The sequence below is a fragment of the Dreissena polymorpha genome, chromosome 1, assembly GCF_020536995.1.
Source record: "Dreissena polymorpha isolate Duluth1 chromosome 1, UMN_Dpol_1.0, whole genome shotgun sequence".
Lineage (NCBI taxonomy): Eukaryota > Metazoa > Mollusca > Bivalvia > Myida > Dreissenidae > Dreissena > Dreissena polymorpha.
In genome coordinates, this window is record NC_068355.1 from 13366855 (window position 1) to 13393798 (window position 26944).

A 26944-nucleotide genomic window follows, 5' to 3' on the forward strand; every position below is an offset into this window, starting at 1 on the left:
TGAAATTAACAAACATTAATATTTTAATGAAAGTGCGTAAAGTGAAGTCCCAGATTAGCCAGCGCAGTTTGCACTGGCTGATCAGGGACAACACTTTCTTCTTATATGATATTTTCAGTTTAAAGAAAGTCTCTTCTGAGAAAATAAAACTCAAGTTTATGCAGAAAGTGTCGACCCAGATCAGCCTGTGAAGGCTGCACAGGCTAATCTGGGACGACACTTTATGCACATGCACTAAGCCCCATTTTCGCAGAGCGTGGCTCACTGTGTTTTTCAAGAGACATATACTTTGGTTAACTCAAGAATATACATTTACTACCACACTTTAAAAGTGTGTGCTAGTTTAAAATATTAGCTTGATAAGATCATAATAATATCAAAGTAAATGCTTGAGTTTAACAGTTGCTGGTTGATATATACTATTATAATTAGTCTAATCTCAAATATACATGTATTTTTGCTGGTTCTTGCAGTAGTGAAGAAAAAACATGGAGAACACATTTGGACAGAATAACAAAAAAGATAACTGAATGAAAATCGAACATCATACAAACCTAGGACATGGTTGGACAGCAGTTTCAAAACCAGAATCACAATGAATGCAAATGAACCAAACATGGCCTTCCAGTCTTGTGGTAAGGTAACCATTGCTTGTTGTTGTTGATTGTGGGTGTGACCATGTACATGTTCATGTGGTAAGGTTACCATTCCTTGTTGTTGTTGATTGTGGGTGTGACCATCTGAAATGTACACATGTACATATTTTACTTGCACCAAGTAATAAACTATTTGTCTGAAATCTATGAAAAAAGGTATGAAATTAAGTATTTCAAAACGATAGTTGAGCATTTCTCACGCTAACTCAACAACAGGACAAATTTGTCTTTTACCAAGTTGCGCTTTTTTTCTAAAACAGCATTATTTAATTTAAGGAAATTTTATCTTTGTATGGCGTTATGATTATCATGAAAAATATACAACACATTTTCTTTCCCTTCACTTAATTGATCTAAAAGAACACTGAATACAATAACAACAAGTATATAATGATTTAAGTTTGGCAACTTCATGTTACCTTTTTTTTTATAAATTACACACTTAAAACTTACTTACAAGTAACATGGTTTCCTACAATCAATCTTGGTCTATTTCATCATATGAATCATAAGTTGTATGATCACACAACAGTATTTTCTATACAATATTATTTCATAGAATAATGAAATTTGTGTTCAGGAAAGTGGAAACTAATGTTTGCAATTCAACAGCGTTGTTGTTTTTTCAACTTAATTTCTGGAGAAAAAAACTACAAAGTATCTAGTAAAAGTTTGATAGGGGCTAAGTAAAAGTTTGATAGGGGCTTAGTAAAGGTTTGATAGGGGCTTAGTAAAGATTTGATAGGGGGCTATGTAAAGGTTTGATAGGGGCTTAGTAAAGGTTTGTTAGGGGCTTAGTAAAGGTTTGATAGGGGCTTAGTAAAGATTTGATAGGGGCATAGTAAAGGTTTGATAGGGGCTTAGTAAAGGTTTGATAGGGGCTTAGTAAAGGTTAGTTAGGGGCTTAGTAAAGGTTTGATAGGGGCTTAGTAAATGTTTGATAGGGGCTTAGTAAAGGTTTGATAGGGGCTTAATAAAGATTTGATAGGGGCTTAGTAAAGGTTTGATAGGGGCTAAGTAAATGTTTGATATGGGCTTAGTAAAGGTTTGATAGGGGCTAAGTAAATGTTTGATAGGGGCTTAGTAAATGTTTGATAGAGGCTTAGTAAATGTTTGATAGGGGCTTAGTAAACGTTTGATAGGGGCTTAGTAAATGTTTGATAGGGGCTAAGTAAATGTTTGATAGGGGCTAAGTAAATGTTTGATAGGGGCTAAGTAAATGTTTGATAGGGGCTTAGAAAATGTTTGATATGGGCTTAGTAAATGTTTGATAGGGGCTTAGTAAATGTTTGATAGGGGCTTAGTAAAGGTTTGATAGGGGCTTAGTAAAGCAGACACTTGCTGGACACGGTCAGCTGAATATTTCTGGCGCACAAGTGATTTTTCAAAGTAAGCTGCCCGTGGGGCAAGTCAATTATCATTGAGATTATTTCTGTGGTATCTTTCTTTTGCAAATATTAAAACACCAAAAGGGAGTTAATATCAATTTATAAAAGTCTGTTTGGCACTATGCCTAATATGGTGGAGTTAAACTTGTGCTCTTTTTCAAAATAATTGTAACACCCCAAACCTATTTAATAGAAACACATGCTTGCAAAACAGTTCTATGAATTGTTTCACTACAATTTGAAAGAATGACACCATCAAAACTGATGCAAGTTGTTTCTACATATGTCTTAAAAGTAATAATTAAGAAATAATTTAGTTTAATACATTTTGTTGTTTGCAAAATTGCATCTTGTACTATACATGTTTGTTAATGTATGAACAAACACTGACTTAAAGATAAGGCAACCCTTTTCTTATTAGGGTACAAGTATATATTATTTTTAGCTTGCCATCTAAACAAGTGTAAGTCAAATCCTTAAGTAAAGCCCTGATTTCATGCTGTTTTAATAGGTCATACCGTTTAAATCACTTTGGCTAATAACCTCCTGCAGTTGGGCCTCCAAGGAATGAAACGGCTCTGAAGCCTCGCCATCCTGTCTGCTGGCATGACGACTGTAAATGTGCTGCAGGTATGGGTTAGGATGATATTCTGGCTGTGGTGCTCCCCCAGGAATCACGCCTCGTACAACCTGAAGGATGTGGGTACAAAGAAAATACTTTTTCGTATAACTCTTTTTAACAAATTGTTTTTAACATCATCTTTTCACTTTTAGTGTTTAACTGTTATATCAAAATTCATGTCCCCTTTGAACAAGAAAATTCCATGCCAAGATCGGCCTCAGCAGTCATCTGCGCACACAAAGCCAGTCCCAAGTACCATTCAGTAAGATGACTAGAATGGTTCTTGTCAAGTCTTTGGACCAACAACAAAACAACAAAATACAAACAAAAAAACTATTATTTTTTTAAGAATAGTTATTGCAACTATTTTTCATAGTAATAAGAAAATATAGCTATTAGCGACCACATGCTTAATTTCCTTTCTTGCTTTATACACTATACATCATGTTACAATTCCTCTGACAACAGTCTTTTCGCTTTTCCTTTTAAAACTTTCTGGTTGAGCTGCTTGTTACCGGTAATTAGTAAAATTATAATTTTAATTGTTAACAAAAAACATTTCTTAAAAAAAAGCAAATTCACCTGTTCGACATGCTGCTGAACATTTTGATTTCGTACAAAGTTTACAGGGAGGTTACTCTGAAGGTTCCACAAGGTTCGACGTCCCATCTGGGTCTCGTTATTGCCCCCTGACATATTTGCTTGTCAGCTAAGGTTTCTTCGGGGAAGGTATGTTTTGTGATGGTAAATTCAGTTATTAACTTGAAACGTTAATGCAGATATTATAGATTTCATGACACTTAACACTGGTCTTTCAAATATGCCAGAATTATTTCTGAACATAAATTCATTTCTATAATACTTGGAAAATAAAACAGTTACACTGTCTCTCAGACATATCCATGCTTATTGACAGTATTGGCTATAACTCTATGCTTGCATAGCCTAAGAACATTAATATGTAACTTGTTATATTATCTATAAGACTATATAGCTTCTTGACCGTCAACCCTTCTTGACATATGTGTCATAGCTATCTAAAGCACTAGCTATTCTTTGACGATGTTTAGAGTTATTCAACTTGGCACATATTTACATCAATAAAAATATTGAAACAAAGCTACAATAAGACATCAAACATTGCATTTTTATTAAGAAATTTCATCAATAACTGGTTTCGTTTTAACTAAATGATGACAATATTGACGATACATGTTTACGTTCCGGTTTCCAAAGTAATGTATGGTGTGGTATTTTCATAAATGTAGTGTAACCGCTTGGAAATGATTTAACGAGATGAGTTTTGGGGTTTTGTGTAAACACAATAAACGACTTAAGTTCTGGTCATGGATGGAAAGGAAAAATTGCCGTCTTTAAAAGATATGCCAGCTGAAATCATTGAGTTGATATTAGCAGAGAAATCGTTAAACTGTTATGACCTGACGAGAATTTCAGAAACATGCTTCAAAATGCACCAAATTAGTAACAGTAATGACCTTTGGAAAAGGAAATATAAGCAAAGGTTGACACATTTTTGTGGTTGTCATTAAAATTATAGCCCTGATACATTTTTACTTTGATAAAGAAGCCATTCATGGTAACATTTTATTTGACCTCCTACCTCTTATAGGAAACAAATAGAATCACTGTGACTCATTTTAATGAACCCCATTTTCACACACAATATTTCAACATCAACAAAAGGAGATTGTTAACTTTAAGAGTGTTGCATTATGAATATTCTGTTTTAAAATGCAGCACAAAGATAAACCAAACACAACAATGATACAGTATGATACTTTATATCCCACGAATGTCATTTAATCGTTAGTGTATTCTCTTAAACAACTGATACATTAAACCATTTATGTATTAAGATGTGAAGTAAATAAAACCTTAGTGTGTTCAGTGTTTTTTTTAACCTTTTTGTGAAAAGGGCCAAGTCACTTTGGATTGGGAAAAATCTGGATGTTTTGACTAAAATTAGGAAAATAAAATTGTTGTTCTTTGTCAAAGAATGCTTAAACAAGTGTCCGAAAATTTAGATAAGGAAAATATTCCAAAATTACAGGTGTCTGAGAATTTAGAGACAAAAATTAAATTTCCAAAAATTATACGATGCTGTCGGGTAATCTTGCGCAGTTAAGGATCAATTGGTTTAAAAACATGTTCTTTTATAAATTGGCAACAAAATATCTTAATTTATTATGAAAATAATAAGCTCATGTGCTTATTAACACAAAAATATATAATTAATTCAGTGAAGAATTGTCCGATTTGATTTTAAAACAAACATGACTCACCTCATTTTCAAACTATCACAGTGTCCGGTAATCTTGCGCACTTTGTATAATGACCTCGTTTAGGCAAAATTTCCAAAATTGTAGACATATTGTGTCCAATTATTGACAAAAAAACATTCCAGAAAAATATTTTTAAAATCAGTTTGTAAAACCATTGAAATTAAATGTGGATTTCTAGTGCATTTTTTGTTCACTACAAATCAATAAATATTATAGTCACTAATAATAGTGTACAATTAATAAAAAAGTGCCGGTATGCGTGAAAAAAATGCATAACAGGTTTGATACCACAATCATGCTTCCATAGTTTACAGGAAATATCAAAACTAGGCCATTGCGCATGCGGAGATCATACCAAATTGGTTTGACAGAAAGGCGGGAAATGATGACTATGTCGTCTGATGCGATATATTTTTATGGCAAAAAATACCAAAACTGATCGGATATTGTGCAATGGAATAAAAAATTACTCGTTGGATTTATGAATTCATAATTTAAAGTATGAAAACGCTAAAGACTGCAGGGAATTTGTAATTCATTTTGAATTTTTCGTAAGAAGGCCAGTGTTTACGATGTATAGGGATGACGCAACCAGTGTTTGAATGAAATGACCGAATTTAATTTTGCATGGAATACGTAACTTTTAAATCCGTTAATTCTTTAAAATGTGAAATTCCATCTTTCATCACTAAAGAAAACCATTCGTCGTCTGCGAGATTCGCAAATGCGAAGTGCGCAAGATTACCGGACGCGCAAGATTACCGGACTTAACTGTAATTATATTGAAATAATATTAATAACTTAATATACAATTGTGTTTCTACTTTGAAATAAATACAACTTAACAGCTTCGCTAACTCTTGACTGAAATTATACAGAACAAAAACTTAAAAACATTAGACTTTTTACATTCCTGCATTATCATTTTATCATTTTTATAGAGATAACTCTCTCCTACTTCTTGTACTGTACTTATACTATACAGAGTTACGTTTTCTTATCTGCTTAAGATGCAGCCAGAAGAGAAAAGGAGCTTTGATATTGTATTGCAATACATATTAAGAAGTAATTGTGAAATTAAAAAGGAAAAAATAATTATCAGTCTGTTGACAGACTATTAAAAACATTAAACATACTGCTTCCTTAATGTTGGGTGAAGCAATTGTTTTCTACCGGTATACATGGTAATTTACCCAATTACGCAAATGTTATTGTCCATTGCCCTCAGGCATGGGTCTCCCCATATGCCCTTAATCCGTTTGTTAAAATCCATGATCAAAGTGTTACAAGATAAGCGTATTCAGTGCAAAAATCTGTTAAAATAGCCCTGTAAAGTGTACTGTTAAGTTCAGAGTCATTAATGACAGACATAAATGTGCATGTCCAAAAATCAAGTGTCACGAAAAATAATTATTTTAGCAAAAAAAGGGTATGTCCGAAAACTTAGAGTGTCGGAAAACTCAGAGTAATTACGGTTTATTTAGTAAGGTTCAATTTATAGAGCTTAATGAGAACTTTATGTTCAATGTGAGATCTTACACAAATTATTTTGTTGTTGAAACCTTCAGTTGGGAATTATTAGGTCCCATTTCGGAAAAACATAAACTTTTTCCAATTATGGGGCCGAATACCAGCCCTGACTGACTGTGAACAAAAAAACGCATGTTGTTACAATATTGTAACTGTTTGTTTTAGATGGAGGTCATCACAGCATTTGATTTCTGAACAAAATTACATCAGCTGGAAGGAAGAATTTATTACCAAACACAAGTTTGTTGCAGAAGCTTTCATATTGTTGTGCAACATGTCACTTAAGCACTTCCACAAGGATGAACTTTCTAAAAAGGACTTTCATGAGTTTACAACACTTGCAGAGAGCCATGTTTGGGCAGGTGAATTTCTGGTGACTGAATTCCTGTCGCTTCTTCATGATAACAAACCGTGTGTATATGTTTGTTTTATCGTTAATAGAAAACAACACAATAATTAACAAATTGTGCGTGAAATGAAATTGTATCTGTAAAGATCCATAAATTTGTTGTGAGCATCCCCTTATTAATAGTTTAACCATTGAAATCAAAATGTGTTAGCTGTGCAAATATGAAAACATGTTTTAAAAGCAGAATGGTAGTCAGAGTATAATAACAATATCGCTTAAACATTTAAATGCCTTTATAGAGTGCACTTGTTGCCCGCTTATCTATGTACCTAAACAAAAACATCAGAATGTCCCAAAGCCCTTCTCTTTTGAATGCAGAGTGGATCTTACTCAAACTATCACATTTAAAGGACCTCGATGTGTAGATGATCACAAAGAAAGGAATTTTGGCTGTAGTGATGTTTGCCAAAATTATGGCTTTTTGTATGTTTGTCAACTCCCTGAAGCCAACGTGTTCAAGTCCTCTGGGTGGATCTTGTTAAAACTTTCTCAGTTTAGTACCTTAATGTGGAGATGATGTTAAAGAAAGGAATTTTGGCGGAGATGAGTTTTTGTAAAATCTTTGTTGTTCCACTGTAGAATATTGTCCGAAACTTTTGTATTTTTAACCCCCTTAGACTATTTTTTTAAAATCACACGCCAACTTTTTCAATTAAATGACCTTAATGTGTAAATGATTGTAAAGAAAGGAATTATAGTTGTTACTAGTTTTCGCTGAATTATTACTTTGTCTCTTTGTCCACAGTAGAATATATAGCGGATTTGTTTGTATGTATTTCCAAAATTGTAAATAAATGTTATTTTATTCACAGATAGGTGCATATGACATCTTGATCTTTTGCAAATATGTTAAATGAGACCAGTTTATTTTATGCTTTCCGTTGGATTATAGAGAAATATGAAATATAACTGATAAATCAATGTTTTAAACAGTGAAAATTAACAGGGAAAATAATCAATTATTTCAATAATTGTTTTTGTATTTCGTGAAATTATTATTTTAGTGTTTTTATTCTCCTGTTTAAATAAGAAGTACTCATTTGTAAGCATAAAATAAAAAAGAAATCTGTAGGATTCGTTTAAATATCGATTTTATATCACTCAGATCATAGAAAAAATATTGTTTCTATGATCATGAGTGATTTAAAATCAATTATCAATATTCAACAAAATCCAACAAATATCCTTTATTTAATTTGATTTATTGTTATAATTTTTAGTAAAACACTCTAAATTGTAACGCATCACAAAAAACTAAGAACATTTTGCCTAAGCGTACAAATAATACTGTTAATTTCAGAGCTTCCATCACATTTACCAAACAATCTCATACTCATGACTTTCAGAAATGAGAAACTGACCCTAAAGTTTTATGCTGCACAAGTTGTTCGCCACATTCAACATTTCCTACTAAAACCAAAAATACTTGCATACCTGAATGATGCATCTCACGAGGAGCAAAACATAGAAATTGGTAATTATGCATGGGATGGCTGCTTGAATGACACTTATAATTGAGCCATGCTTTGTGAAAAGGGGGTTTAATGCATGTGCGTAAAGTGTCGTCCCAGATTTGCCTTGGCAGTCTGCACAGGATTATCAGTGATGACACTTTCTGCTTTTATTGTTTTTTTTGGTTAAAAGATCTCTTCTTAGCAAAAATGCAGTTTAGGGTGAAAGTGTTGTCCCTGATAAGCCATTTGCGGACTGCACAGGCTCTTAACGCACTTGCATTAAACCCACTTTTCACAGAGCACATCCCAATTGTATTCTAAATATTGTAAGAGCTGGTAGCAGGGCCCTCAATCTATTAAATCTGCGGCCGAAATTTGGTGGCAGTCCCCCACCTGGAAAGTATACTTTTTTCCCCTTTTGGGGGGAAAAATTCCCCCCTAAAAAAAATAAAAAAAATAAAATATTTTTTATAGAAAGATGTGTCTCATGATTATTATATCTCAATTCTATTTCAATTTAATCTTTGCAAACATACTAAATTATGAAAAATGCAATGAATATAGTGCAAACATGTACAAATGTAATAATGAAAAAGTAAGTAAACAAATCCCCCAAAAAGGCAAACGCCGCGAAAATTTCCCCCTCCTAAGGGCTGCGGACCCCTTCCCCCAAAGTAGTGTGAGGGCCCTGGGTAGATTGTTTTCTCAATATCAAATTAGGCAAAATATGAGACTCACAAAGTGTTTGGATTTGTTTTTTAAAGTTAACAGTTTACATAAGTTGATTTGCTTAATTAAAAGTTAAATATCATAACCTGAAAAATGAATGGAGGATAACTCATGTACGTCATAAAGTTATTGTTTAATATGTTTGTCCTGGGGTAACTTAAGGCCAAAACCCACTCCTAAAGCGTTATGAATGACAGATATCAGATACTTGATTATTTTAGTATTTGGACATACTATGTTAGAATTGAGAGATAACATGTATTTAAAACTGAATACTTTTATAGGATTGAATGCTTGCAGTGGTCTCCATAAAAATTGTAGTAGCCAGTTATATTTTCAAAGTAGCCAGCTACTAAGAACTGAAAGGGGCTTTTTTTACACTGTTTTGAATTGATATTTTGGTAAAAAGTAGCCGGCACCAAGAATGTTAGTTACCGGTGCTGTTACTTACAGAGAACACTGTGCTTGAACTATCAAAATAACACAGTGAACGAACAATACTCGTTAAAACAGGTGTTGATGTATTTTACTCAACACTTAAAGGGATCTTGTCAAGGTTTGGTAAATTGGCAAAATTGAAAAAAGTTGTTTCAGATTCGCAAATTTTCGTTTTAGTTATGATATTTGTGAGGAAACAGTATTACTGAACATTTACCATGGTCTTATATAGACAATAAATGCATATTTTGACGATTTAAAAACCTGAAAATTATAAAGCTTTGCAACGCGAAACGATTGAATAATTTGGAGAGTTCTGTTGTTGTCGTTAACTTTTGTGAAACTACGAAGATTGCTCATATAATGCATAAAATACTTAAACAAAGTATGCTTGGCAGAATAGCCGAGTGGGCTAATGCGTTTTTACTCCAGGTTACTCCAGGACTCTGGAGGTCACTGGTTCGAGTCCAACTGCGGCTACTTTTTTTTCCTATTTTAAATTGTATTCTTTATTTTTTTACTGGAGCTTTTAAGATCCAATGTTTACATTTATCAATGTAAAGCATTTAATGACTTTTTTCAAAACATGCCAAAAACTGTGAAAAGGCCCCTTTAATTGTATGTTGCTATTGAACAAATGGGGTTTAATTCATTTGCATAAAGTTTCATCCTAGATTCAAGCTTAATCCTTTCCACCTTAACCCTTTGCATGCTGGGAAATTTGTCGTCTGCTAAAATGTTGTCTGCAGAATTTCTAAAATTTGCATTTTCTTCTAATTTGTTCAAAGAATACTATCAGAATAGCAAACAGTTTGGATCCTGATGAGATGCCACTTTCTGTGGCGTCTCATCTGGATCCGAACTGTTTGCAAAGGCCTTAAAAATTCGGTTCCCGCACTGAAAGAGTTAACTTGATTTGGGTTAAGAAGCAACTTCCTTTTAATAAACAATGCAGTTAAAACTGAAAGTGTCATCCTTGATAAGCCTGTGTAGACAGCACAGGCTAATCTGGGACAATACTTTACGCACATGCTTTAAGGCAGGTTTTCCTATAGAGCTCGGCTCATTATGCAGGTGCAGCTCTTGTTGCTCTGTGGTGTCAACCTACTGAAAGGATAGCTGAGAGTGACTTGGTCAAACAGCTGGACAGATTGTCCGATGAGGTTAGAGACATTCTGCAGAGGGCTCATCCTGAACATGCTGTCTTACATCAGAACATCAATCAGGATGGTAACATCAGCATTCTTATTAGTTCTGTAGAAATGGAATGGTTATACAAATTACGTACTGAGTTTTGTTGCAATTTTAGTTTGACTGAATCTGTTAGCTTTGTAATTTTAAGTTCAGCAGTTTTCGGAGAAAACCCGAGGTGTTGTCATAGCCAGCTCGATGTGTCGTCCGCCGTAGGCGTCTTGCTTAAACCTTAACATTGGCTCTTAAATCAAAGTGCTTCCACCTACAACTTTGAAACTTTATATGTAGATGCACCTTGATGAGTTCTACACGCCACACCCAGTTTTGGGTCACTAGGTCAAAGGTCAAGGTCACTGTGACCTCTTAAAAAAAAAAATCTGACAAGCTTTCGCAGTCAAGCGTTGGCACCTGTTATGCGGTGCTCTTGTTTTCTTAAATAAGCATGTGTCTTTGTTAAACAAAGATGGCATTATTTTCTTTGTTACACTATTTTTTAAATTGAAAACAACATATGATGACAACTACTTTAGGAAAGAATGGTCTACTGATATTAACTGTTGAAGGTCAAAACATTCAGAGTTTACATTGTGTTTATTACATGCTTTATAGAGTTTAGTGTTGCTGAATAGTTAACTTGAACACGTTTATTACATGTATAAATCATGCATCTTGCATTCAATATTGAACAATAATTCCAGTTTATTTCATTTATTTTTAAACATTTGTACACATAATAATATGTGTCGTGTTCTGAGAAAACTGGGCATAATGCACGTGCGTAAAGTGTTGTCCCAGATTAGCCTTTGCAGTCTGCACAGGCTAATCAGGGACAACACTTTCCACCTAAACTTGATTTTTGCTATGAAAAGACTTCAACGAAAAATGTCATAAAAGCGAGAATTGTGTCGTCCCTGATTAGCCTGTGCAGACTGCACGGGCTAATCTGGGACGACACTTTCTGCACCAGCATAATGCCCAGTTTTCTCAGAACGTGACTCAACTCATATTATAAGGTTTTTATTCCCTCCTTCTGACAAAGAGGGAGGCATCAAGCAGTGGCACTCTTCATCTTCCTAGGTGTCTGATGTTGCTCTGAAATTCCTTTCTCGGCCATAACTTTACCATATATTGGTGATTTTTAAATAACTTGGCACAAATGTTAACCATTATAAAATAACATTTTGCCTGGAACACCTGTCTTCCTAGTTAAAGGTCATGCTTATATGTCAAGGTGAAAGGTCAAGTTGGCCATAACACAGCTTGTATGGACTTATATATGTTATATTAAAAATATAGACTCATTAACCATTTGAAACCAGGTAAAAGTAAGAGGTCAAAAGTCACCTGGTTTGACTTGATTCTTTTTAGGGTGCATATGTCATCTGATATTGACTGCTCTTTTTCTTGTGAAATACTTATTTCGTATTTATTTATGCCAACATTATCTTTAGGGTATGATTATTTCTGAATATTGATTTGTTCTGATTTTCCATTCTAGGATTAAAGGAAGATATTCAGACTATGGATCAGAGTTTGCATATTTTGGATGCCATTAACACTGTCCTGTACATGAAACACAGTTTCAAAGGCAGCAAGTTTCACAGCCTTTGTCCTCAAGATTCCTTTATAGACAAAGTATGTGCAGGCATTTTTGCTTTTAAACCTCTCTTGGCCAGTATTCGCAATAAATAGAGAAGCGTCCTGAGAAAACTGGGCATAATGCATGTGCTTAAAATTGCAGTCCGCACAGGCTAATCAGGGACGACACTTTCCGCCTAAATTGGATTGTTGCTAAGAATAGACTTCATTTAAACGAAAACTGTCATAACAGCGGAAAGTGTGGTCCCTGATTTCTGGGATGACACTTTGCACACATGCATTATGCCCAGTTTTCTCAGAACGCAACACAATAGACTATAAGTTGATCCTATGTGGACAACTAAATTTATGATGTGTGTGTGCCCTCTGATGGTTTTGGTTTACAATATTTTTAAGAACAGGATATCGTCGCTGTCGTTCTCAAATCTCGTAGCTACAAAATGCCAACTTTTCAGGAGAAAGAAAAAAACATCACATTTTTTATAACAATGTTTTAAAAATTGAAATTCTGTAAAAAATACCAAACAAATGAAGCTGCAAAATACGGTTTAAGCTGTAGACGCGTAAGTCATACTGATAAGTCATACTGATATTCAGAAATGGTAGCGACGATAATTTGTTACCAAAGTTTAACCACAGTTTTGTCATTTTTATGAGGACTAGAATTCGTCCTGATAGGAAACCTCGTAGCTGCAAATATAAAAATGTTTTTGTCAAATTTGTCCAACCGAAATGACATACTGATAGGTGAAATGACGTCGCTACGACTCTTCGTCTATAAAAAGCCAACAATCAAACTTCAACATTTCGTCACGTGGCTTTTCCAAAGGCTGTGATTGGCGTAGAGCTACGAGATATAGCACAAAACACGGGCCAGACTTCATATATTCAGAAAAGAGCTACGAGGTTTGAGAACGACAGCGACGATATATGTTTACTTTTTGAAATAGATTACATTCACCAAGACCTGTAAATAATACAGCCACAGGAAATCTCACTATTATTCTGCAAAAAACAACAACTTGTTTCCCTTAGAGGTTTTGTGTATTGCTCATGGCAATTAATAATTGTCATGGGTTGAGTCAGTACTTTATATTCACACAATACTTACTTTGCCAACCATGATACATTCTCTAACCATTACAGTCAAATATGAGCAATTTTACAGACAACTTTTTTTACGCCTTTACCACTTAGATACGTGTTTTGATGCATTTGTAGTCCCTTTAGAAAGTCGCATTTATTTAAATTCCATTCTTACTATGTTCAATTTTTAAAGGCTTCATTTCCAACCCTTACATACATGTACTGATGAGCAGCAAACAGCATCAAACCTGAACAGACTGCAAGTTACTCGCAGGCTGTTCTTGTTTTATGCTGTTGCCCATAGCTATTTTCACTTTGTTTATGAGTGGGAAAGGGTTAAGAAGTTCCCTTTTTGGTCCTTCATCCTAATCATCCCTCATACAGAGGTGTCAATTTTCAGGATTATTCCTGAATTCAGAATTTAAGCCCTCAAGGAAAACTTTTGATATTGATATAAATCAGAGGATTGTTTTGGTTATTTTAAGCATTCTTGTCACAAAATGTCACTCTTAAACACAAAGTATTGACCTTTGGCATATTGTTCACAAAGGAAACATAATTTAATGAATCATTAAAACTCTTTTGACTCTGGTCCCCAAATTTTAGGATGATTTTCAGGATTTTAGATTTCGGTAAATTGACACCCCTGCTCATACAGATTTGTGTATACCTAATATCAAATTTTAGTTATTATCCCCTACCGGTGAAACCAGAGGGGACTTATGGTTTGCGCTCTGTCTGTCCGTCAGTCTGTCACACTTTTCTGGATTTTGTGATAACTTTAAAGTTACTCATATTTTTTCATGAAACTTAAAACATGGATAGATGGAAATATGAAGAATATGCACGTCATTTCATTTTGTTCCTACGTCAAAAATTCTGGTTGCTATGGCAACAAATATATGTAAAATCTGACAGTGGTGGAGTTTCACCGGTATGGAACAATATTGCTTGACAATAGCCTTGTTAATGCTAACTTATAAAAAAAAAAAAGTAAAATGTAGAAAGAATTGTGTGATATCTTAAATGTAAACAGTAATTATTATTTTCTGCTAATTCATTTCAAATAAAGTAAATATGAATATGTCATCAAATCACTGTGCTTGATTATATCACTCAATTGCAGGCATTGAAGACCGAAAAAGGGATACCCATCATCATGTGCATAATATATGCTGCTGTTGCCAGGCGACTGGGGGTGGTGTGTGAGTCAGTAAATACTCCGTACCACTTCATGTTGAGGTGGAAACAACATCCCTTGTGAGTATTGTCTTCAATACTACATACCACTTCATGTTGAGGTAGAAACAACATCCCTTGTGAGTATTGTCTTCAATACTCCGTACAACTTCATGTTGAGGTGGAAACAACATCCCTTGTGAGTATTGTCTTCAATACTCCATACCACTTCATGTTGAGGTGGAAACAACATCCCTTGTGAGTATTGTCTTCAATACTCCATACCACTTTATGTTGAGGTAAAAACAACATCCCTTGTGAGTTTTGTCTTCAATACTCCGTACAACTTCATGTTCAGGTGGAAACAACATCCCTTGTGAGTATTGTCTTCAAACATGGTACTTGCTGGGTGTTTGTTGAACAAAACATAAACAACTATCAAATAAATAGCAAAAATTAGTAGTCATGTATGAGAAGAACTACTAGTAGTTATTGCAAATGCAAGGAATTTTCATTTGGATCATGTTTAAATTAGAATATTTGCTACATTTTTTATAACAATTTTCATCAATCTGATGCTCGTCTATAAAATCCTACAGGCTAAATCTGTCATTGAGAAATATCATCAAAGTATTTCTCTTTCTTTTATACTGTATGATAAAATATGACATTTCTTCAGTGAAATAACAGCAGTGAAAATAAACAAAATGTTATTTTCACTGGTGAAAATATCATTTTCGGAACTTTTAGATTATCATAAATAACTTTATATATATTTTCTATGATCACGAGTGATTTCAAATCAACATTCCACCGAATCCAACACATTTTATTTTTATTTTATGCTTTTTCACCATTTATTTACATTGTAAGAGAGTTTAACTTGAGAATTTCGCTGGTACAATGACGTCATTTCGCCACACTAATGATGTCATTTTGTGTTTTAAAATGTATTGAGGCACGCCATGGGAGAAAAAGTCACTTTTCAGCGAAAGGAAAACAGCTGTTAATTATTTTCGTGAAAAAGGGGCATAAAAAAAGACAGAAAATTTGTTCATGTCAGTGCAAGATCGTTTTCTATTTCACTGGTGATCATAGAAAAATAATATTTTCTATGATCACTTGTGAAAAAACAAATGATCTCAGGGTTTTTTTCCCACTTTTTGGGAAGATAGCCCATGGCTTTGGAATTGGGAATTTTATCGGCATTTTCATGAAATTGGGAAAATAAATTCATTAGCCTTTTTTTCCACACAAAAAGTCCACTGATTAGGGAAATACTAAATTTGATTTAACTCTTTATAATCATTCAAATTAAAAGAAAAAAATCATATAATACTTTGTAAGATGTAATTGAATTAAAATTGAGATAAAATTCACATAATAAGACTTCTTTCTAAAAAAAAAAAAAAATTTTTTTTTTGGGGTGGAAATTCGGAATTTTTTGCCACATTTTGGGAAAAAAGTATACTTTTTGGGATTGGGAACATAGCCGAATTTCGGCTATAAAATCGGGCCAAAAAAAACCTGGATCTTACACTGACATGAACAAATATCCTCTATTTAAGTAATGGGATATGAAATTGAACATAGGCATAACATGAAAAATAGCTCTCAGTACGCCTTTATCTTAGAAAACTGGGCAGTCCACATTGGCTTATCAGGGATGACACTTTGCATTAACTGAATGTTCACTTATGCTTTACGCATATGAATAAACCCTGAATTCCCAGAGGAAGACTCAGCTATATTTGTGCTTTGTTCTGAGAAAACTGGGCTTAATTCATGTGCGTAAAGTGTCGTCCCAGATTAGCCTGTGCAGACCGCTTATCAGGGAGGACACTTTCCGCTTTTATGGTATTTTTCATTTCAAGGAAGTCCCTCCTTACCGAAAATCAAGTTTAGGCGGAAAGTGTCGTCACTGATTAGCCTGTGCAGACTGCACAGGCTAATCTGGGACAACACTTTACGCACATGAATTAAGCCCAGTTTTCTCAGAACACGACACATTTATACAGTGGAACAGTAAGCTCAAAGTTTATTGAATGTTTTATGAAACTTGGCACGCTACTTGCAGCAAGCCTCCTGATCAGATGTACGTCTACATCAATGCATTTGATGGCGGCAAAAGACTGAAACTCAGCGAGGTTGCTAAGGAGATTGGGGTGGATCCTAACTTGATCACAGTAGACACCATGGTCTATGCCACGCCTTGTCACGTAAGTAGGCAGTGCTGTGTGCAGTTTACTCGTATTTTACTAGAACCATTAATCCATGTATTAAAAATGACCTTAAACTTGTTTCAACAAAGTTTGAGGTCAGTAGATTATTAATAATCACTTGAATGTCTTCAATCTTTGTAAAGCTGATGAAAAACTGGGTACTTAAAGAATAGACTTTTGTTTTCAATTATACTGATGCAGTGTGATGAAATGATTCCTTGCATATACAGCAGCCAGTAATGGGAAGTGACCAAAGTGGCCTCTGTAGGCAGGTTGCTGCTATATTTAAGGGATCTTTTTTTAGAAATCATTCTTAGTGCACAAACATGACATAAACATCATTTTCATTATAACCACCACAGCTTTATTTTAATAACTGAATAGTGTTTTATGACATAATTGTATCAAACCACATGAAATCAACCTCAATCAAAACAATCTCTGGACAGTGCCTTATGCTAAACCACTCACATATCTTCTGAATGATAGAAGATTGCATTCTGTGCTGCATGAATCCGTCCTTATATTACAGTTTCTCATTGCGCCTTCAATATTTTACTGGTCTCTAACATATTTGGCATGTAGGAACCTTGCATGGACCTCAACCTTTTGATGAAGCAGGGTTTTTTTTGGCCCGATTTTATAGCCGAAATTCGGCTATGTTCCCAATCCCAAAAAGTATACTTTTTTCCCAAAATGTGGCAAAAAATTCCCAATTTCCCAAAAAAAAAAAAAAAAAAATTTTTTTTTTTTTTTTTTTTTTTTAGAAAGATGTCTAATGTATATTTTATCTCGTTTTTAATTCAATTACATCTAACAAAGTATTATATGATTTTGTTTTTTTAATTTGAATGATTATAAAGGGTTATATCAAATTTAGTATTTCCCTAATCAGTGGACTTTTTGTGTGGAAAAAAAATGCTAATTAATTTATTTTCCCAATTTCATGAAAATGCCGATAAAATTCCCAATTCCAAAGCCATGGGCTATCTTCCCAAAAAGTGGAAAAAAAAACCTGTGAAGTTTTGAGGTCACTGAGGTCAAGGTTAATATGACCGAGGCTGATAATAGATTTTTTTCTGTCACTTTTGTTACAGTTTCTCATAGCACCTTCAATATTTTACCGATCTCTTACATATTTGGCATGAATGTACCTTGCATGGACCTCTACCTTTTGATGAGGTTTGAGGTCACTGGGGTCAAAGTCAAGGTCACTGAGGCTAATAATAGATTTTTTTAGGTGGTTATTGCCGTTCGATAAGTAATAGGACAATCTGAAGAATTTCATCTTTCTGTGATAGATCACAGGAACTTATTATCCGAAGTTTATGAAACCATGCAGTATCCTTCATGGTTGGCTACCTGAATATGTCATATTGTTCCACTCCAGTGCGTTTTCAAGGAGTTATGGCCCCTTTTATAATAGTTAGTCTCCACACAACACATAGATTGACAAAGCACATCATTGGGGAGCATCCATCAGTTTCACTGATATTCTTGTTTAATTTATCACTGCCACCAACTGCAATCAGATTCTTCAACCCCACAATATACATAATGATGTCAGAAGAAAGAGACAACAACGAGACCAAACAATAAACATGTGACTGTTCACCTAGTTTGAAAAAATTGCTTTTTCATATGAACTGTGAAATACTGACCACTGGCGGCTTATGTCAGGTGACTGTCTTACTCTGGTGTAATAAACACAGTTTTTTGTTTTAAAGGGGATATAGACTGATCCCTTTACTCAGGGGACCGCTTTACTCAGGTGACTGCTTAGTCAGGTTGGATTGTAAAATACTGGTGATGTTATGTTTAAAATAAATTTCTTGCATATACATGTACGTTCTTTTGAGCTTGATTTAGCCATATACAAGATAAATGTAGGTTTAGGGTTGTGTATGCTTATCAATAACTTTTCTTTGCATTGACCAACTTTGATGAAACTACTGTTATAGCATCCCTGCATGACGAACAACAAGACTTTAGTGCCAGTTGGGCCAAGGGTCCATTTTGCTAGAATAGATGAAGAGTTTCTTTTAAATAACTTCATTAAGGATGGAGATATTTTAATTAGATTGTGTGGGAGGGTAGCTTAGATGCTGATCTAGCATGGCATTATATTTCAGGCCAGTAAGGTCGAGGTCACTTATACAAAAAAAAAACAGGAAAAAATATCTCCTCTCAGTACCTTAGGTTTGGATGTACTAGTAGATACTTTGATTCAAGATAGGCTTCATGCAGACCAGGTTGGGTATCGTATTTGATGCTTAACTGGTTGAGGTCACTGGTGCACTAAATAGAAAAAATATGTCCTCAAAATATTTTTAGGTATTATGCTGAAATTGTGTGTGTATCTAGCATATATACGTTCTAAACTTCTGGTTGCATTTGAGCTAGTTAGGTCAAGATGAAGATTATTTTGACTGTATATGAATCAAGCTCTTTGAAACGGGGGTTTAAAGCATGTGCGTAAAGTGTCCTCCTAGATTAGCCTATGAAGTCCGCACAAGCATATCAGGGACAACACTTTCCCCATAAATTGGATTTTTTCTAAGAAGATTCTTTCTTTAACCCTTTCAGTGCTGGAACCGAATTTTAAAGGCCTTTGCAAACAGTTTGGATCCTGATGAGACGCCACAGAAAGTGGCATCTCATAAAATAATAACAAATTTAGCAGACGACATTTTAGCAGACTACAAATTTCCCAGCATGCAAAGGGTTAAACAGAAAATCACAATAAAGTGGAAAGTGCTGTCCCTGATTAACCGGTGCATGCTGTACAGGCTTATCTGAGACAATTCTTTGTGCACATGCTTTAAACCTCCTTTTCAAAGAGCATGGCTCATATATCCTTGACGCACTAATTAGTGTTTTGATGAAGGTTTTTTGTTGAGATGTGTTTAGGTACAATTTATGCAGACCATGCTAGGGATTAAATAGTTATTCGAATTACAATGAAATAATTGCTAACACTATGCAAATTTAGTTTTGGCTTGTATTTAAAATAATTTTTTATGATAATTTTGCATAAAAGCTTACTACCAGTGTGTAACTATCACATATATTCAAGAAAAAATATTTCTCCACAGTCATAAGCGATATATCAGGTGACGGACAGGAAATGTACATTACTTTTTCCAAGCAGAAGAAAAGTCAATCGTGCTGTCATGGGACAGTTCTTGTTTCTATATTTTTTAATCCACAATTGAAAACATATTGATGCATATTGCATGCACTATTGGTGTCTATTTACCCGGTAAGTCTTTCCATCTGTGTATACAGGTGATTGAACGAGAGGTTCGTAACTTAGTGCACATAGGCCACGAGCTAGGGAAGTCAGGGGACTATACTCTGCTGAGAACTGCACTAGAGTTGTCTGTCCTAATGAAGGGACATAATATTGAGGCCCGTCTGAATCTGGTGAGGATCAACCTCCATCTAGGAGTCAACTTAGAGGAGGTAGGAGTTTCTTCGACTGATGCTTGTAGATCCAGTCCCTATTTTTCTTGAATTGGAAAAAATCAATCATATTTCTAGCTGACACGCTTAATAGACCATCTAGATCGTATACTGTTTCAACAAGTATTACTTGTAGTCAACCACGATTGGTACATGCAAGGGATCAGCCTTGTCTTAACATATTTTTTTTCCAATGTTGTAATGAGTAATTCTTTAACTTTTTTTGAATTATCTTTGTTTCAGAGTTTTAATTCTGCTATTGTTTTGGTTATAAGCTCATCTATTTTTTGAAGAAAAAAAAAATGAGCTATTGTCATCACCTTGGCGTCGGCATCAGCGTCCAGATAAGTTTTGCGTTTAGGTCCACTTTTCTTATAAAGTATCAATGCTATTGCATTCAAACTTGGTACACTTACTTACTATCATGAGGGGACTAGGCAGGCAAAGTAAGATAACTCTGGTTTGCATTTTGACAGAATTATGTGCCCTTTTGTACTTAGAAAATTGAAAATTTTGGTTAAGTTTTGTGTTTAGGTCAATTTAGCTATTGCTTTCATACTTGCAACACTTACTAACTATCATAAGGGGACTGCGCAGGCAAAGTTATGTAACTCTGACTGGCATTTTGATAGAATTATGGTGCCCTTTTTATACTTAGAAAGTTGAAAATTTGTTAAGTTTTGTGTTTAGGTCAACTTTTTTCCTAAAGTATCAAAGCTATTGCTTTCATACTTGCAACACTTACTTACTATCGTAAGGGGACTGTGCAGGCAAAGTTATGTAACACTGACTGGCATTTTGACGGAATTATGGGCCCTTTATACTTGAATATTTTGTTACGTTTTGTGTTTTGGTCCACTTTACCCCTAAAGTATCATAGATATTGCTTTCCTACTTGGAAAAATCGCAAACTATCATAAGGGGACAGTAAAGGACAAGCTGCATAACTCTAGTTGTCATTTTACGGAATTATGGCCCTTTTTTGACTTAGTAACTTTCAATATATGGTTACATTTTGCATTTGGATCCACTTTACTTCTAAAGTATCAAGGCTTTTGCTTTCAAACTTCAAATACTCTCATGCTATCATGAGGGTACTGTACCTGGCAAGTTGAATTTTACCTTGACCTTTGAATGACCTTGACTCTCAAGGTCAAATTATTCAGTTTTGCTAAAATTGCCATATCTTCTTTATTTATGATTAGATTTGATTGATACTTCGACAAAACAACTCTTACCTGACATTCCACAATAGACTCCACCCAAAACTTCAAATACTTTCATGCTGTCATGAGGGCACTGTACCTGGCAAGTTGAATTTTATCTTGACCTTTGAATGACCTTGACTCTCAAGGTCAAATTATTCAATTTTGCTAAAATTGCCTAGCTTCTTTATTTATCATTAGATTTGATTGATACTTCAACAAAACAACTCTTACCTGACATTCCACAATAGACTCTTCCCAAAGTATGTATCTCATGGAGATGCACATTTTGAGTGGTGATAGGTCAAGGTCAAGGTCATCCTTCAAGGTCAAATGTCAAATTTATGGCATCTGTCCGTCCGAAAACTTTAACGTTGGCTATAACTTTTTCAATATTGAAGGTAGCAACTTGATATTTGGCATGCATTTGTATCTCATGGAGCTGAACATTTTGAGTGGTGAAAGGTGAAGGTCAAGGTCAAATGTCAAATATATGGCGTCTGTCCGTCCAAAAACTTTAACATTGGCCATAACTTTTTATGCCCCCGGATCGAAAGATCGGGGGTATATTGTTTTTGGCCTGTCTGTCTGTCATTCTGTCATTCTGTCCCAAAACTTTAACCTGACAGTAAAGTTTTGCAATAAATTTTGAAATATTGAACATAGCAACTTGATATTTGGCATGCATGTGTATCTCATGGAGCTGCACATTGAGTGGTGAAAGGTCAAGGTCATCCTTCAAGGTCAAAGGTAAAAAAATAAATCAAAGCGGCGTTCTCTTGATGCTGCACATTTTGAGTGGTGGAAGTTCAAGGTCAAGGTCATCCTTTAAGGTCAAGGTGTTCCTTCAAGGTCAAAGGTAAGAAAAAATTTCAAAGCGACGTTATCATGAAGCTGCACATTTTGAGTGGTGGAAGGTCAAGGTCATCCTTCAAGGTCAAAGGTAAAAGAAATTATTTTTTTTTCAAAGCGGCGTTCTCATGAAGCTGCACATTTTGAGTGTTGGAAGTTCAAGGTCAAGGTCATCCTTCAAGGTCAAAGGTCAAAATTATTTCTGAAGGATTGGTCTTTGTCCGCCGTCCGTAAATGCTCTTGCATTCACATTTCGTAAGCATTCTTTATCAAAGTTGCTGAAAGATCTCCGTCAAGTTTGATAATGAGCAAAATCAATAAATTAATGCCATAATTATTGCCCTTTGATTGTTCAGATTTTCATGATATTATACAAAATCCTTGTAAACACTCTAGAGGTCACAATTTTGTTTCAGATTTTATGAATCTTGGTCATAATATGTATTTTTGTAAGCAAATTTTGATGTTTGGTAAGCTTGGTCAACTCAAATTAAAGGTAACCAGGTCAAATCTTACAAAAACACTCCATTCGCCAGTGTTTTGGTTCAATAATGATGAAACTTGACCAGGATGTTTGTCAGGACAATATCTAGGTAAAGTTTGACATTTGGTAAAGATTGAATAAACCGACTCCTCTCAGGTGCTGAACTAGGGCTATCTTGGCCCCCTTGTTCTTGAGCAAGAGCCGAGATTTCATCACATTGGGGATCAGGCGATGGATTAATTTTGCTGACTGGCCTGTTTTAATGTGTATTGACTAACATATAATATAGACAATTTGAAAGTTGGTAAAGTGTTAGAAATAGGAGTGTGGCTCTGGGGAAATGAGGCTTAATGCATGTGCATTTAGTTTTTTCAGGGATTAACCTATTCAGTCCTCTTGTTTGAAGGAAGTCCCTTCTAAGCAAATATCCAGAATAGGCGTAAAGTTTGGTCCCTGATTAGCCTGTGCAGAGTGCACATGCATTTAGCCCAGTTTTCAGAGCAAGGCTTTTATATTTTTGTCAGTTTCTACTGACAATTTATATGCAAACTTTATTTTACATTTCTGCTTTAAGGCTCAACAAATCTTGCAATATGTGGCGGGTACAGACACATCACGGATTGGCCTTGTGGCCCATATGCTTAATGCTATAACAGAGGAGGCCAGTGTTCGTAATGAACGAAACAAAAACCACAAGGTAAGTTTGAATGTCTATTCAGACAATATAATTCAGAATAGGTGTAATTAATAACTCATTTTTCTGTAAATAATGGTACTCTGTGATAATTGTATATCTACTCCTTTGATATGTTAGGTACAGTTTTACAGAATCAAATTTTGTATGTTGCAGATAAAAGTCATTAGGAGGAAGAAATCTAAGACTGTTGAGTTTGCTGTTGGGCTGGTAATGAGACATAAAAGGTACTCATATCTAGGCTATTATGTTGTTTAAATCTCTTCAACAGATTTTATATATTTATATAACAATGTTTACATAAAGAAAAAAATAATATTTTTTTATGACAAAAGGACATCTGTTTATTAAGTACAGAGTATTTGGTTGCATAATCTTAAACAATCATATAGATTTTGTATGCTTCCTTAGGGGAGCATATAGTTGTTGCTCTGTTCATCTTTCTGAATTAGAACTTTGATGGAATTGACGTTTTGTAGGTCTGCAACTAAATTCTTGAAATTAATGATATATTTAATTATTAATTTCAATCTGTCTGTCCATTCTTCTGTCAGGCTTTCCCAATCCGAAGAGAACTCAGGCACTAATATCTCTTTATCTGTTTATGGTGGACATGCACCTAATAATTTGCTTATTTTATTGTATAAAAGAATTGCTTAACACAGTGATTCAAATTACATATACAAAAGAAGTTAAGTATTGAATACAGATATGTTGGTTTATTGAGGCAGAGGAAACTTGAGGCATGTGCCCCGCAATTGGTTTTCATGCTGTGTAAAAAATATATCTTTAGTTCACAATTGTTTTATGTGTTGTTTTTTACCATCATCATTTCAATACTAATGGTTTTTATTTTAAACACAAGAAAAAAATAATAACGGAAGTCAAAAAAATATTGTAAATAGGCCAATATTATGTATGCATACTTCTTAGAAATTGTTAAAGATGCACTGAATTGAATATGTAATTATTTGCAGCATGTATGTGGTACATTTATTGGTTTTATTTGTTATAGCAAATGACCTCTAATGTGTTGACAGTTTGCGTATGCGCAATAGAAATCAGATAACCCCATGTTTGACATTTCACAATTTACTGAACTCAATGTGTTTGTTTTGGCAATGAATTAAATTCTCAAATGGTAAGATTAACAAGTTTTATTAAATAATATGGGTTCTTCCACTATTGGTCCTCATTGGCTTTGGCTTTTGGTCCTGGACGAGAACCCCTCAATGCTGAAAGAAAGATAAGATTATTCAATGAGGGTCTATGTTAACAAAACACATCTTCTGATGAGATAAAACATTAAGGCAAAGTCTTAATAGAAGAATTTTAGTGTATTTTGAATTGTTTGCAAAGGTACAACTATGACTGTGTGATATCCGGCTGGGATTACAAGTGTGAGGCAAGTCGCGAGTGGATTCAGCAGATGGGGGTCAATCAACTTTCCAGGCAGGATGACCAGCCTTTCTATAATGTCCTGGTTGAAGACGGCTCAAAACGCTATGCAGCTGAGGGTATTGATTGATTAAACCCTTTCCTCAATAAGAAGCAAAGTGAAAATGGCTATGTGCAAACAGAAAAAAAAACAGAACAGCCTGTGAGTAACTCGCAGTCTGTTCAGGTTTTATGTTGTTTGCTGCTCATCAGTATCTAAGGGTTGGAATTGAAGCATTTAAAACTTGAATCTAGTAAGAAAGGTCTTTAATTAAATTTAACTTTCTGAAGGACTACTAATGCAACCAAAATACTTATCTAAGTGGTAAATGGTTAATTTTAGTTCTTTTGTGTGTCTTTAGATAGAGAGCCCTTGAAAGTTTACTGGTATGAATGTTAAATACATTGCAGTGCTGTTAAAGTACAGCTAGCTTGGCAATTAAATTCGCCTTGCTGAAAAGGGTATGGTTATCTTAAAACAAAGAACTTGACCTTTTACAAACTTGCTACTGGTTGATATACTGGTATTATTGCCTAGTGTAATTTTATAAAATCATGCGCAGTCTTTGAAGTGTGAAATGTCTAGGTCAATGCACTGTACTGATGGTATATCAGAGCTATGTAAAATGTATCATTTATCAACATGTTTTGCAGTTTTAAAGGCTTGATGTCATTCTTATGTATCTATGACAAGTATGTCTTAACAGTCTGTTCTTGAGAACAGTTGCCGATAGAATAACAATACCTGGTCAATTGCATGAAGGCAATTCCAAAATTAAAAGTACAGAAGTTCCATTGCTATGGAACCCACAAAAAATAAATGCTTTTTCTCCATGATCATTTTCATTTCATTTAAGTATTTTATATGTAAAATGATAAAAATAAAGTTTGTGATTTCTGTTATTAAACATTGTTGGGCAAAATATACTGTGTCAATAAATATTCTGTAAAAGTATAAATAATGACCTCTTACATCTGTATATATAATATTATATTATATATATATATATATATATATATATATATATATATATATATATATATATATATATATATATATATATATAATAGTTTACTAATTCAGCGTGTTTGAATTGATCTTTTACATGTCATTTATTTCAGAAAAATACTGATGTCTTTTTTGCCCTTTCAAAATAGGAGGTTGCTCAATATTCAGGTTTTCGAATGAAGAAGAATTTCCTATTTAAAAGAAGTACTATGCAGTGCGTTTAATGTTGTCCTTTCAGAAAACCTAGAGGTACATCCGAGCCCACATATCATTAGCCACAGTGAAGTAGGCAGATATTTCAGCACGTTTGATGGCTATCGCTACGTCATGAACTCTGAGAAAGCTGAAGAATACCCTGATGATGAGGACTTCTGCATGGAACTGGTCCACCGCCAGTATCACACGTAGCATGGAACTGGTCCACCGCCAGTATCACACGTAGCATGGAACTGGTCCACCGCCAGTATCACACGTAGCATGGAACTGGTCCACCGCCAGTATCACACGTAGCATGGAACTGGTCACACGTAGCATTGCCAGCATTCAAGAATGTGATATAGTGAATATGTTGGCTGATATAACAAACAGGAGATCATTTTTAGCTCGGCTGTTTTCGGAGAAAACCCGGGGTATTGTCATAGCCAGCTCGTCGTCTGCTATCCGCCGTAATAAAACCTTAACATTGGCTCTAAAATTAAAGTGCTTCCACCTACAACTTTGAAACTTCATATGTAGATGCACCTTGATGAGTTCTACACACCACACCCATTTTTGGGTCACTAGGTCAAAGGTCAAGGTCACTGTGACCTCTTTAAAAAAAAATCTGACAATTTTTTATTTATTCAAAACTGCATCCGCAGCCGAGCGTTGGCATCTGTTATGCGGTGCTCTTGTTTTAATACTGACTGACGGAGCTTTCTATAGATCTCCTTGAAATACAACAAGTAATGGTTTAACCCAAGAAATAAACTCAGAAGCATCTCAATCAC

At 34.6% G+C, this 26944-nt stretch overlaps 2 protein-coding genes across 3 annotated transcripts in view; one reads left to right on the forward strand and one right to left on the reverse strand.

The window, feature by feature from the left end:
* Nucleotides 1-3886, reverse strand: part of LOC127871626 (E3 ubiquitin-protein ligase RNFT1-like) — an 82626-nt gene extending 78740 nt beyond the window's left edge. For both annotated transcript variants that reach the window (XR_008045482.1, XM_052414748.1), the window contains exons 1-3: nt 3249-3886; nt 2563-2734; nt 555-740 (exon numbers count right to left, since the gene is read on the reverse strand). Coding sequence is in view for 1 of the 2 variants with exons in the window: in XM_052414748.1 (XP_052270708.1) it covers nt 555-740; nt 2563-2734; nt 3249-3362 (472 nt within the window). In the remaining variant the exon portion in view is untranslated. The remainder of the gene's footprint in view (nt 1-554; nt 741-2562; nt 2735-3248) is intronic.
* A 67-nt stretch (nt 3887-3953) lies between these two features.
* LOC127871501 (F-box only protein 21-like) lies at nt 3954-26472 on the forward strand. The gene is made up of 12 exons (XM_052414493.1): nt 3954-4188; nt 6665-6910; nt 8255-8382; nt 10604-10759; nt 12222-12358; nt 14535-14668; nt 16665-16806; nt 20098-20274; nt 23390-23512; nt 23666-23736; nt 24869-25026; nt 26194-26472. The coding sequence occupies exons 1-12, from the start codon at nt 4013-4015 to the stop codon at nt 26361-26363; spliced, it is 1818 nt and encodes a 605-aa protein (XP_052270453.1). The 5' UTR covers nt 3954-4012; the 3' UTR covers nt 26364-26472.
* Nucleotides 26473-26944: the final 472 nt, after the last annotated feature.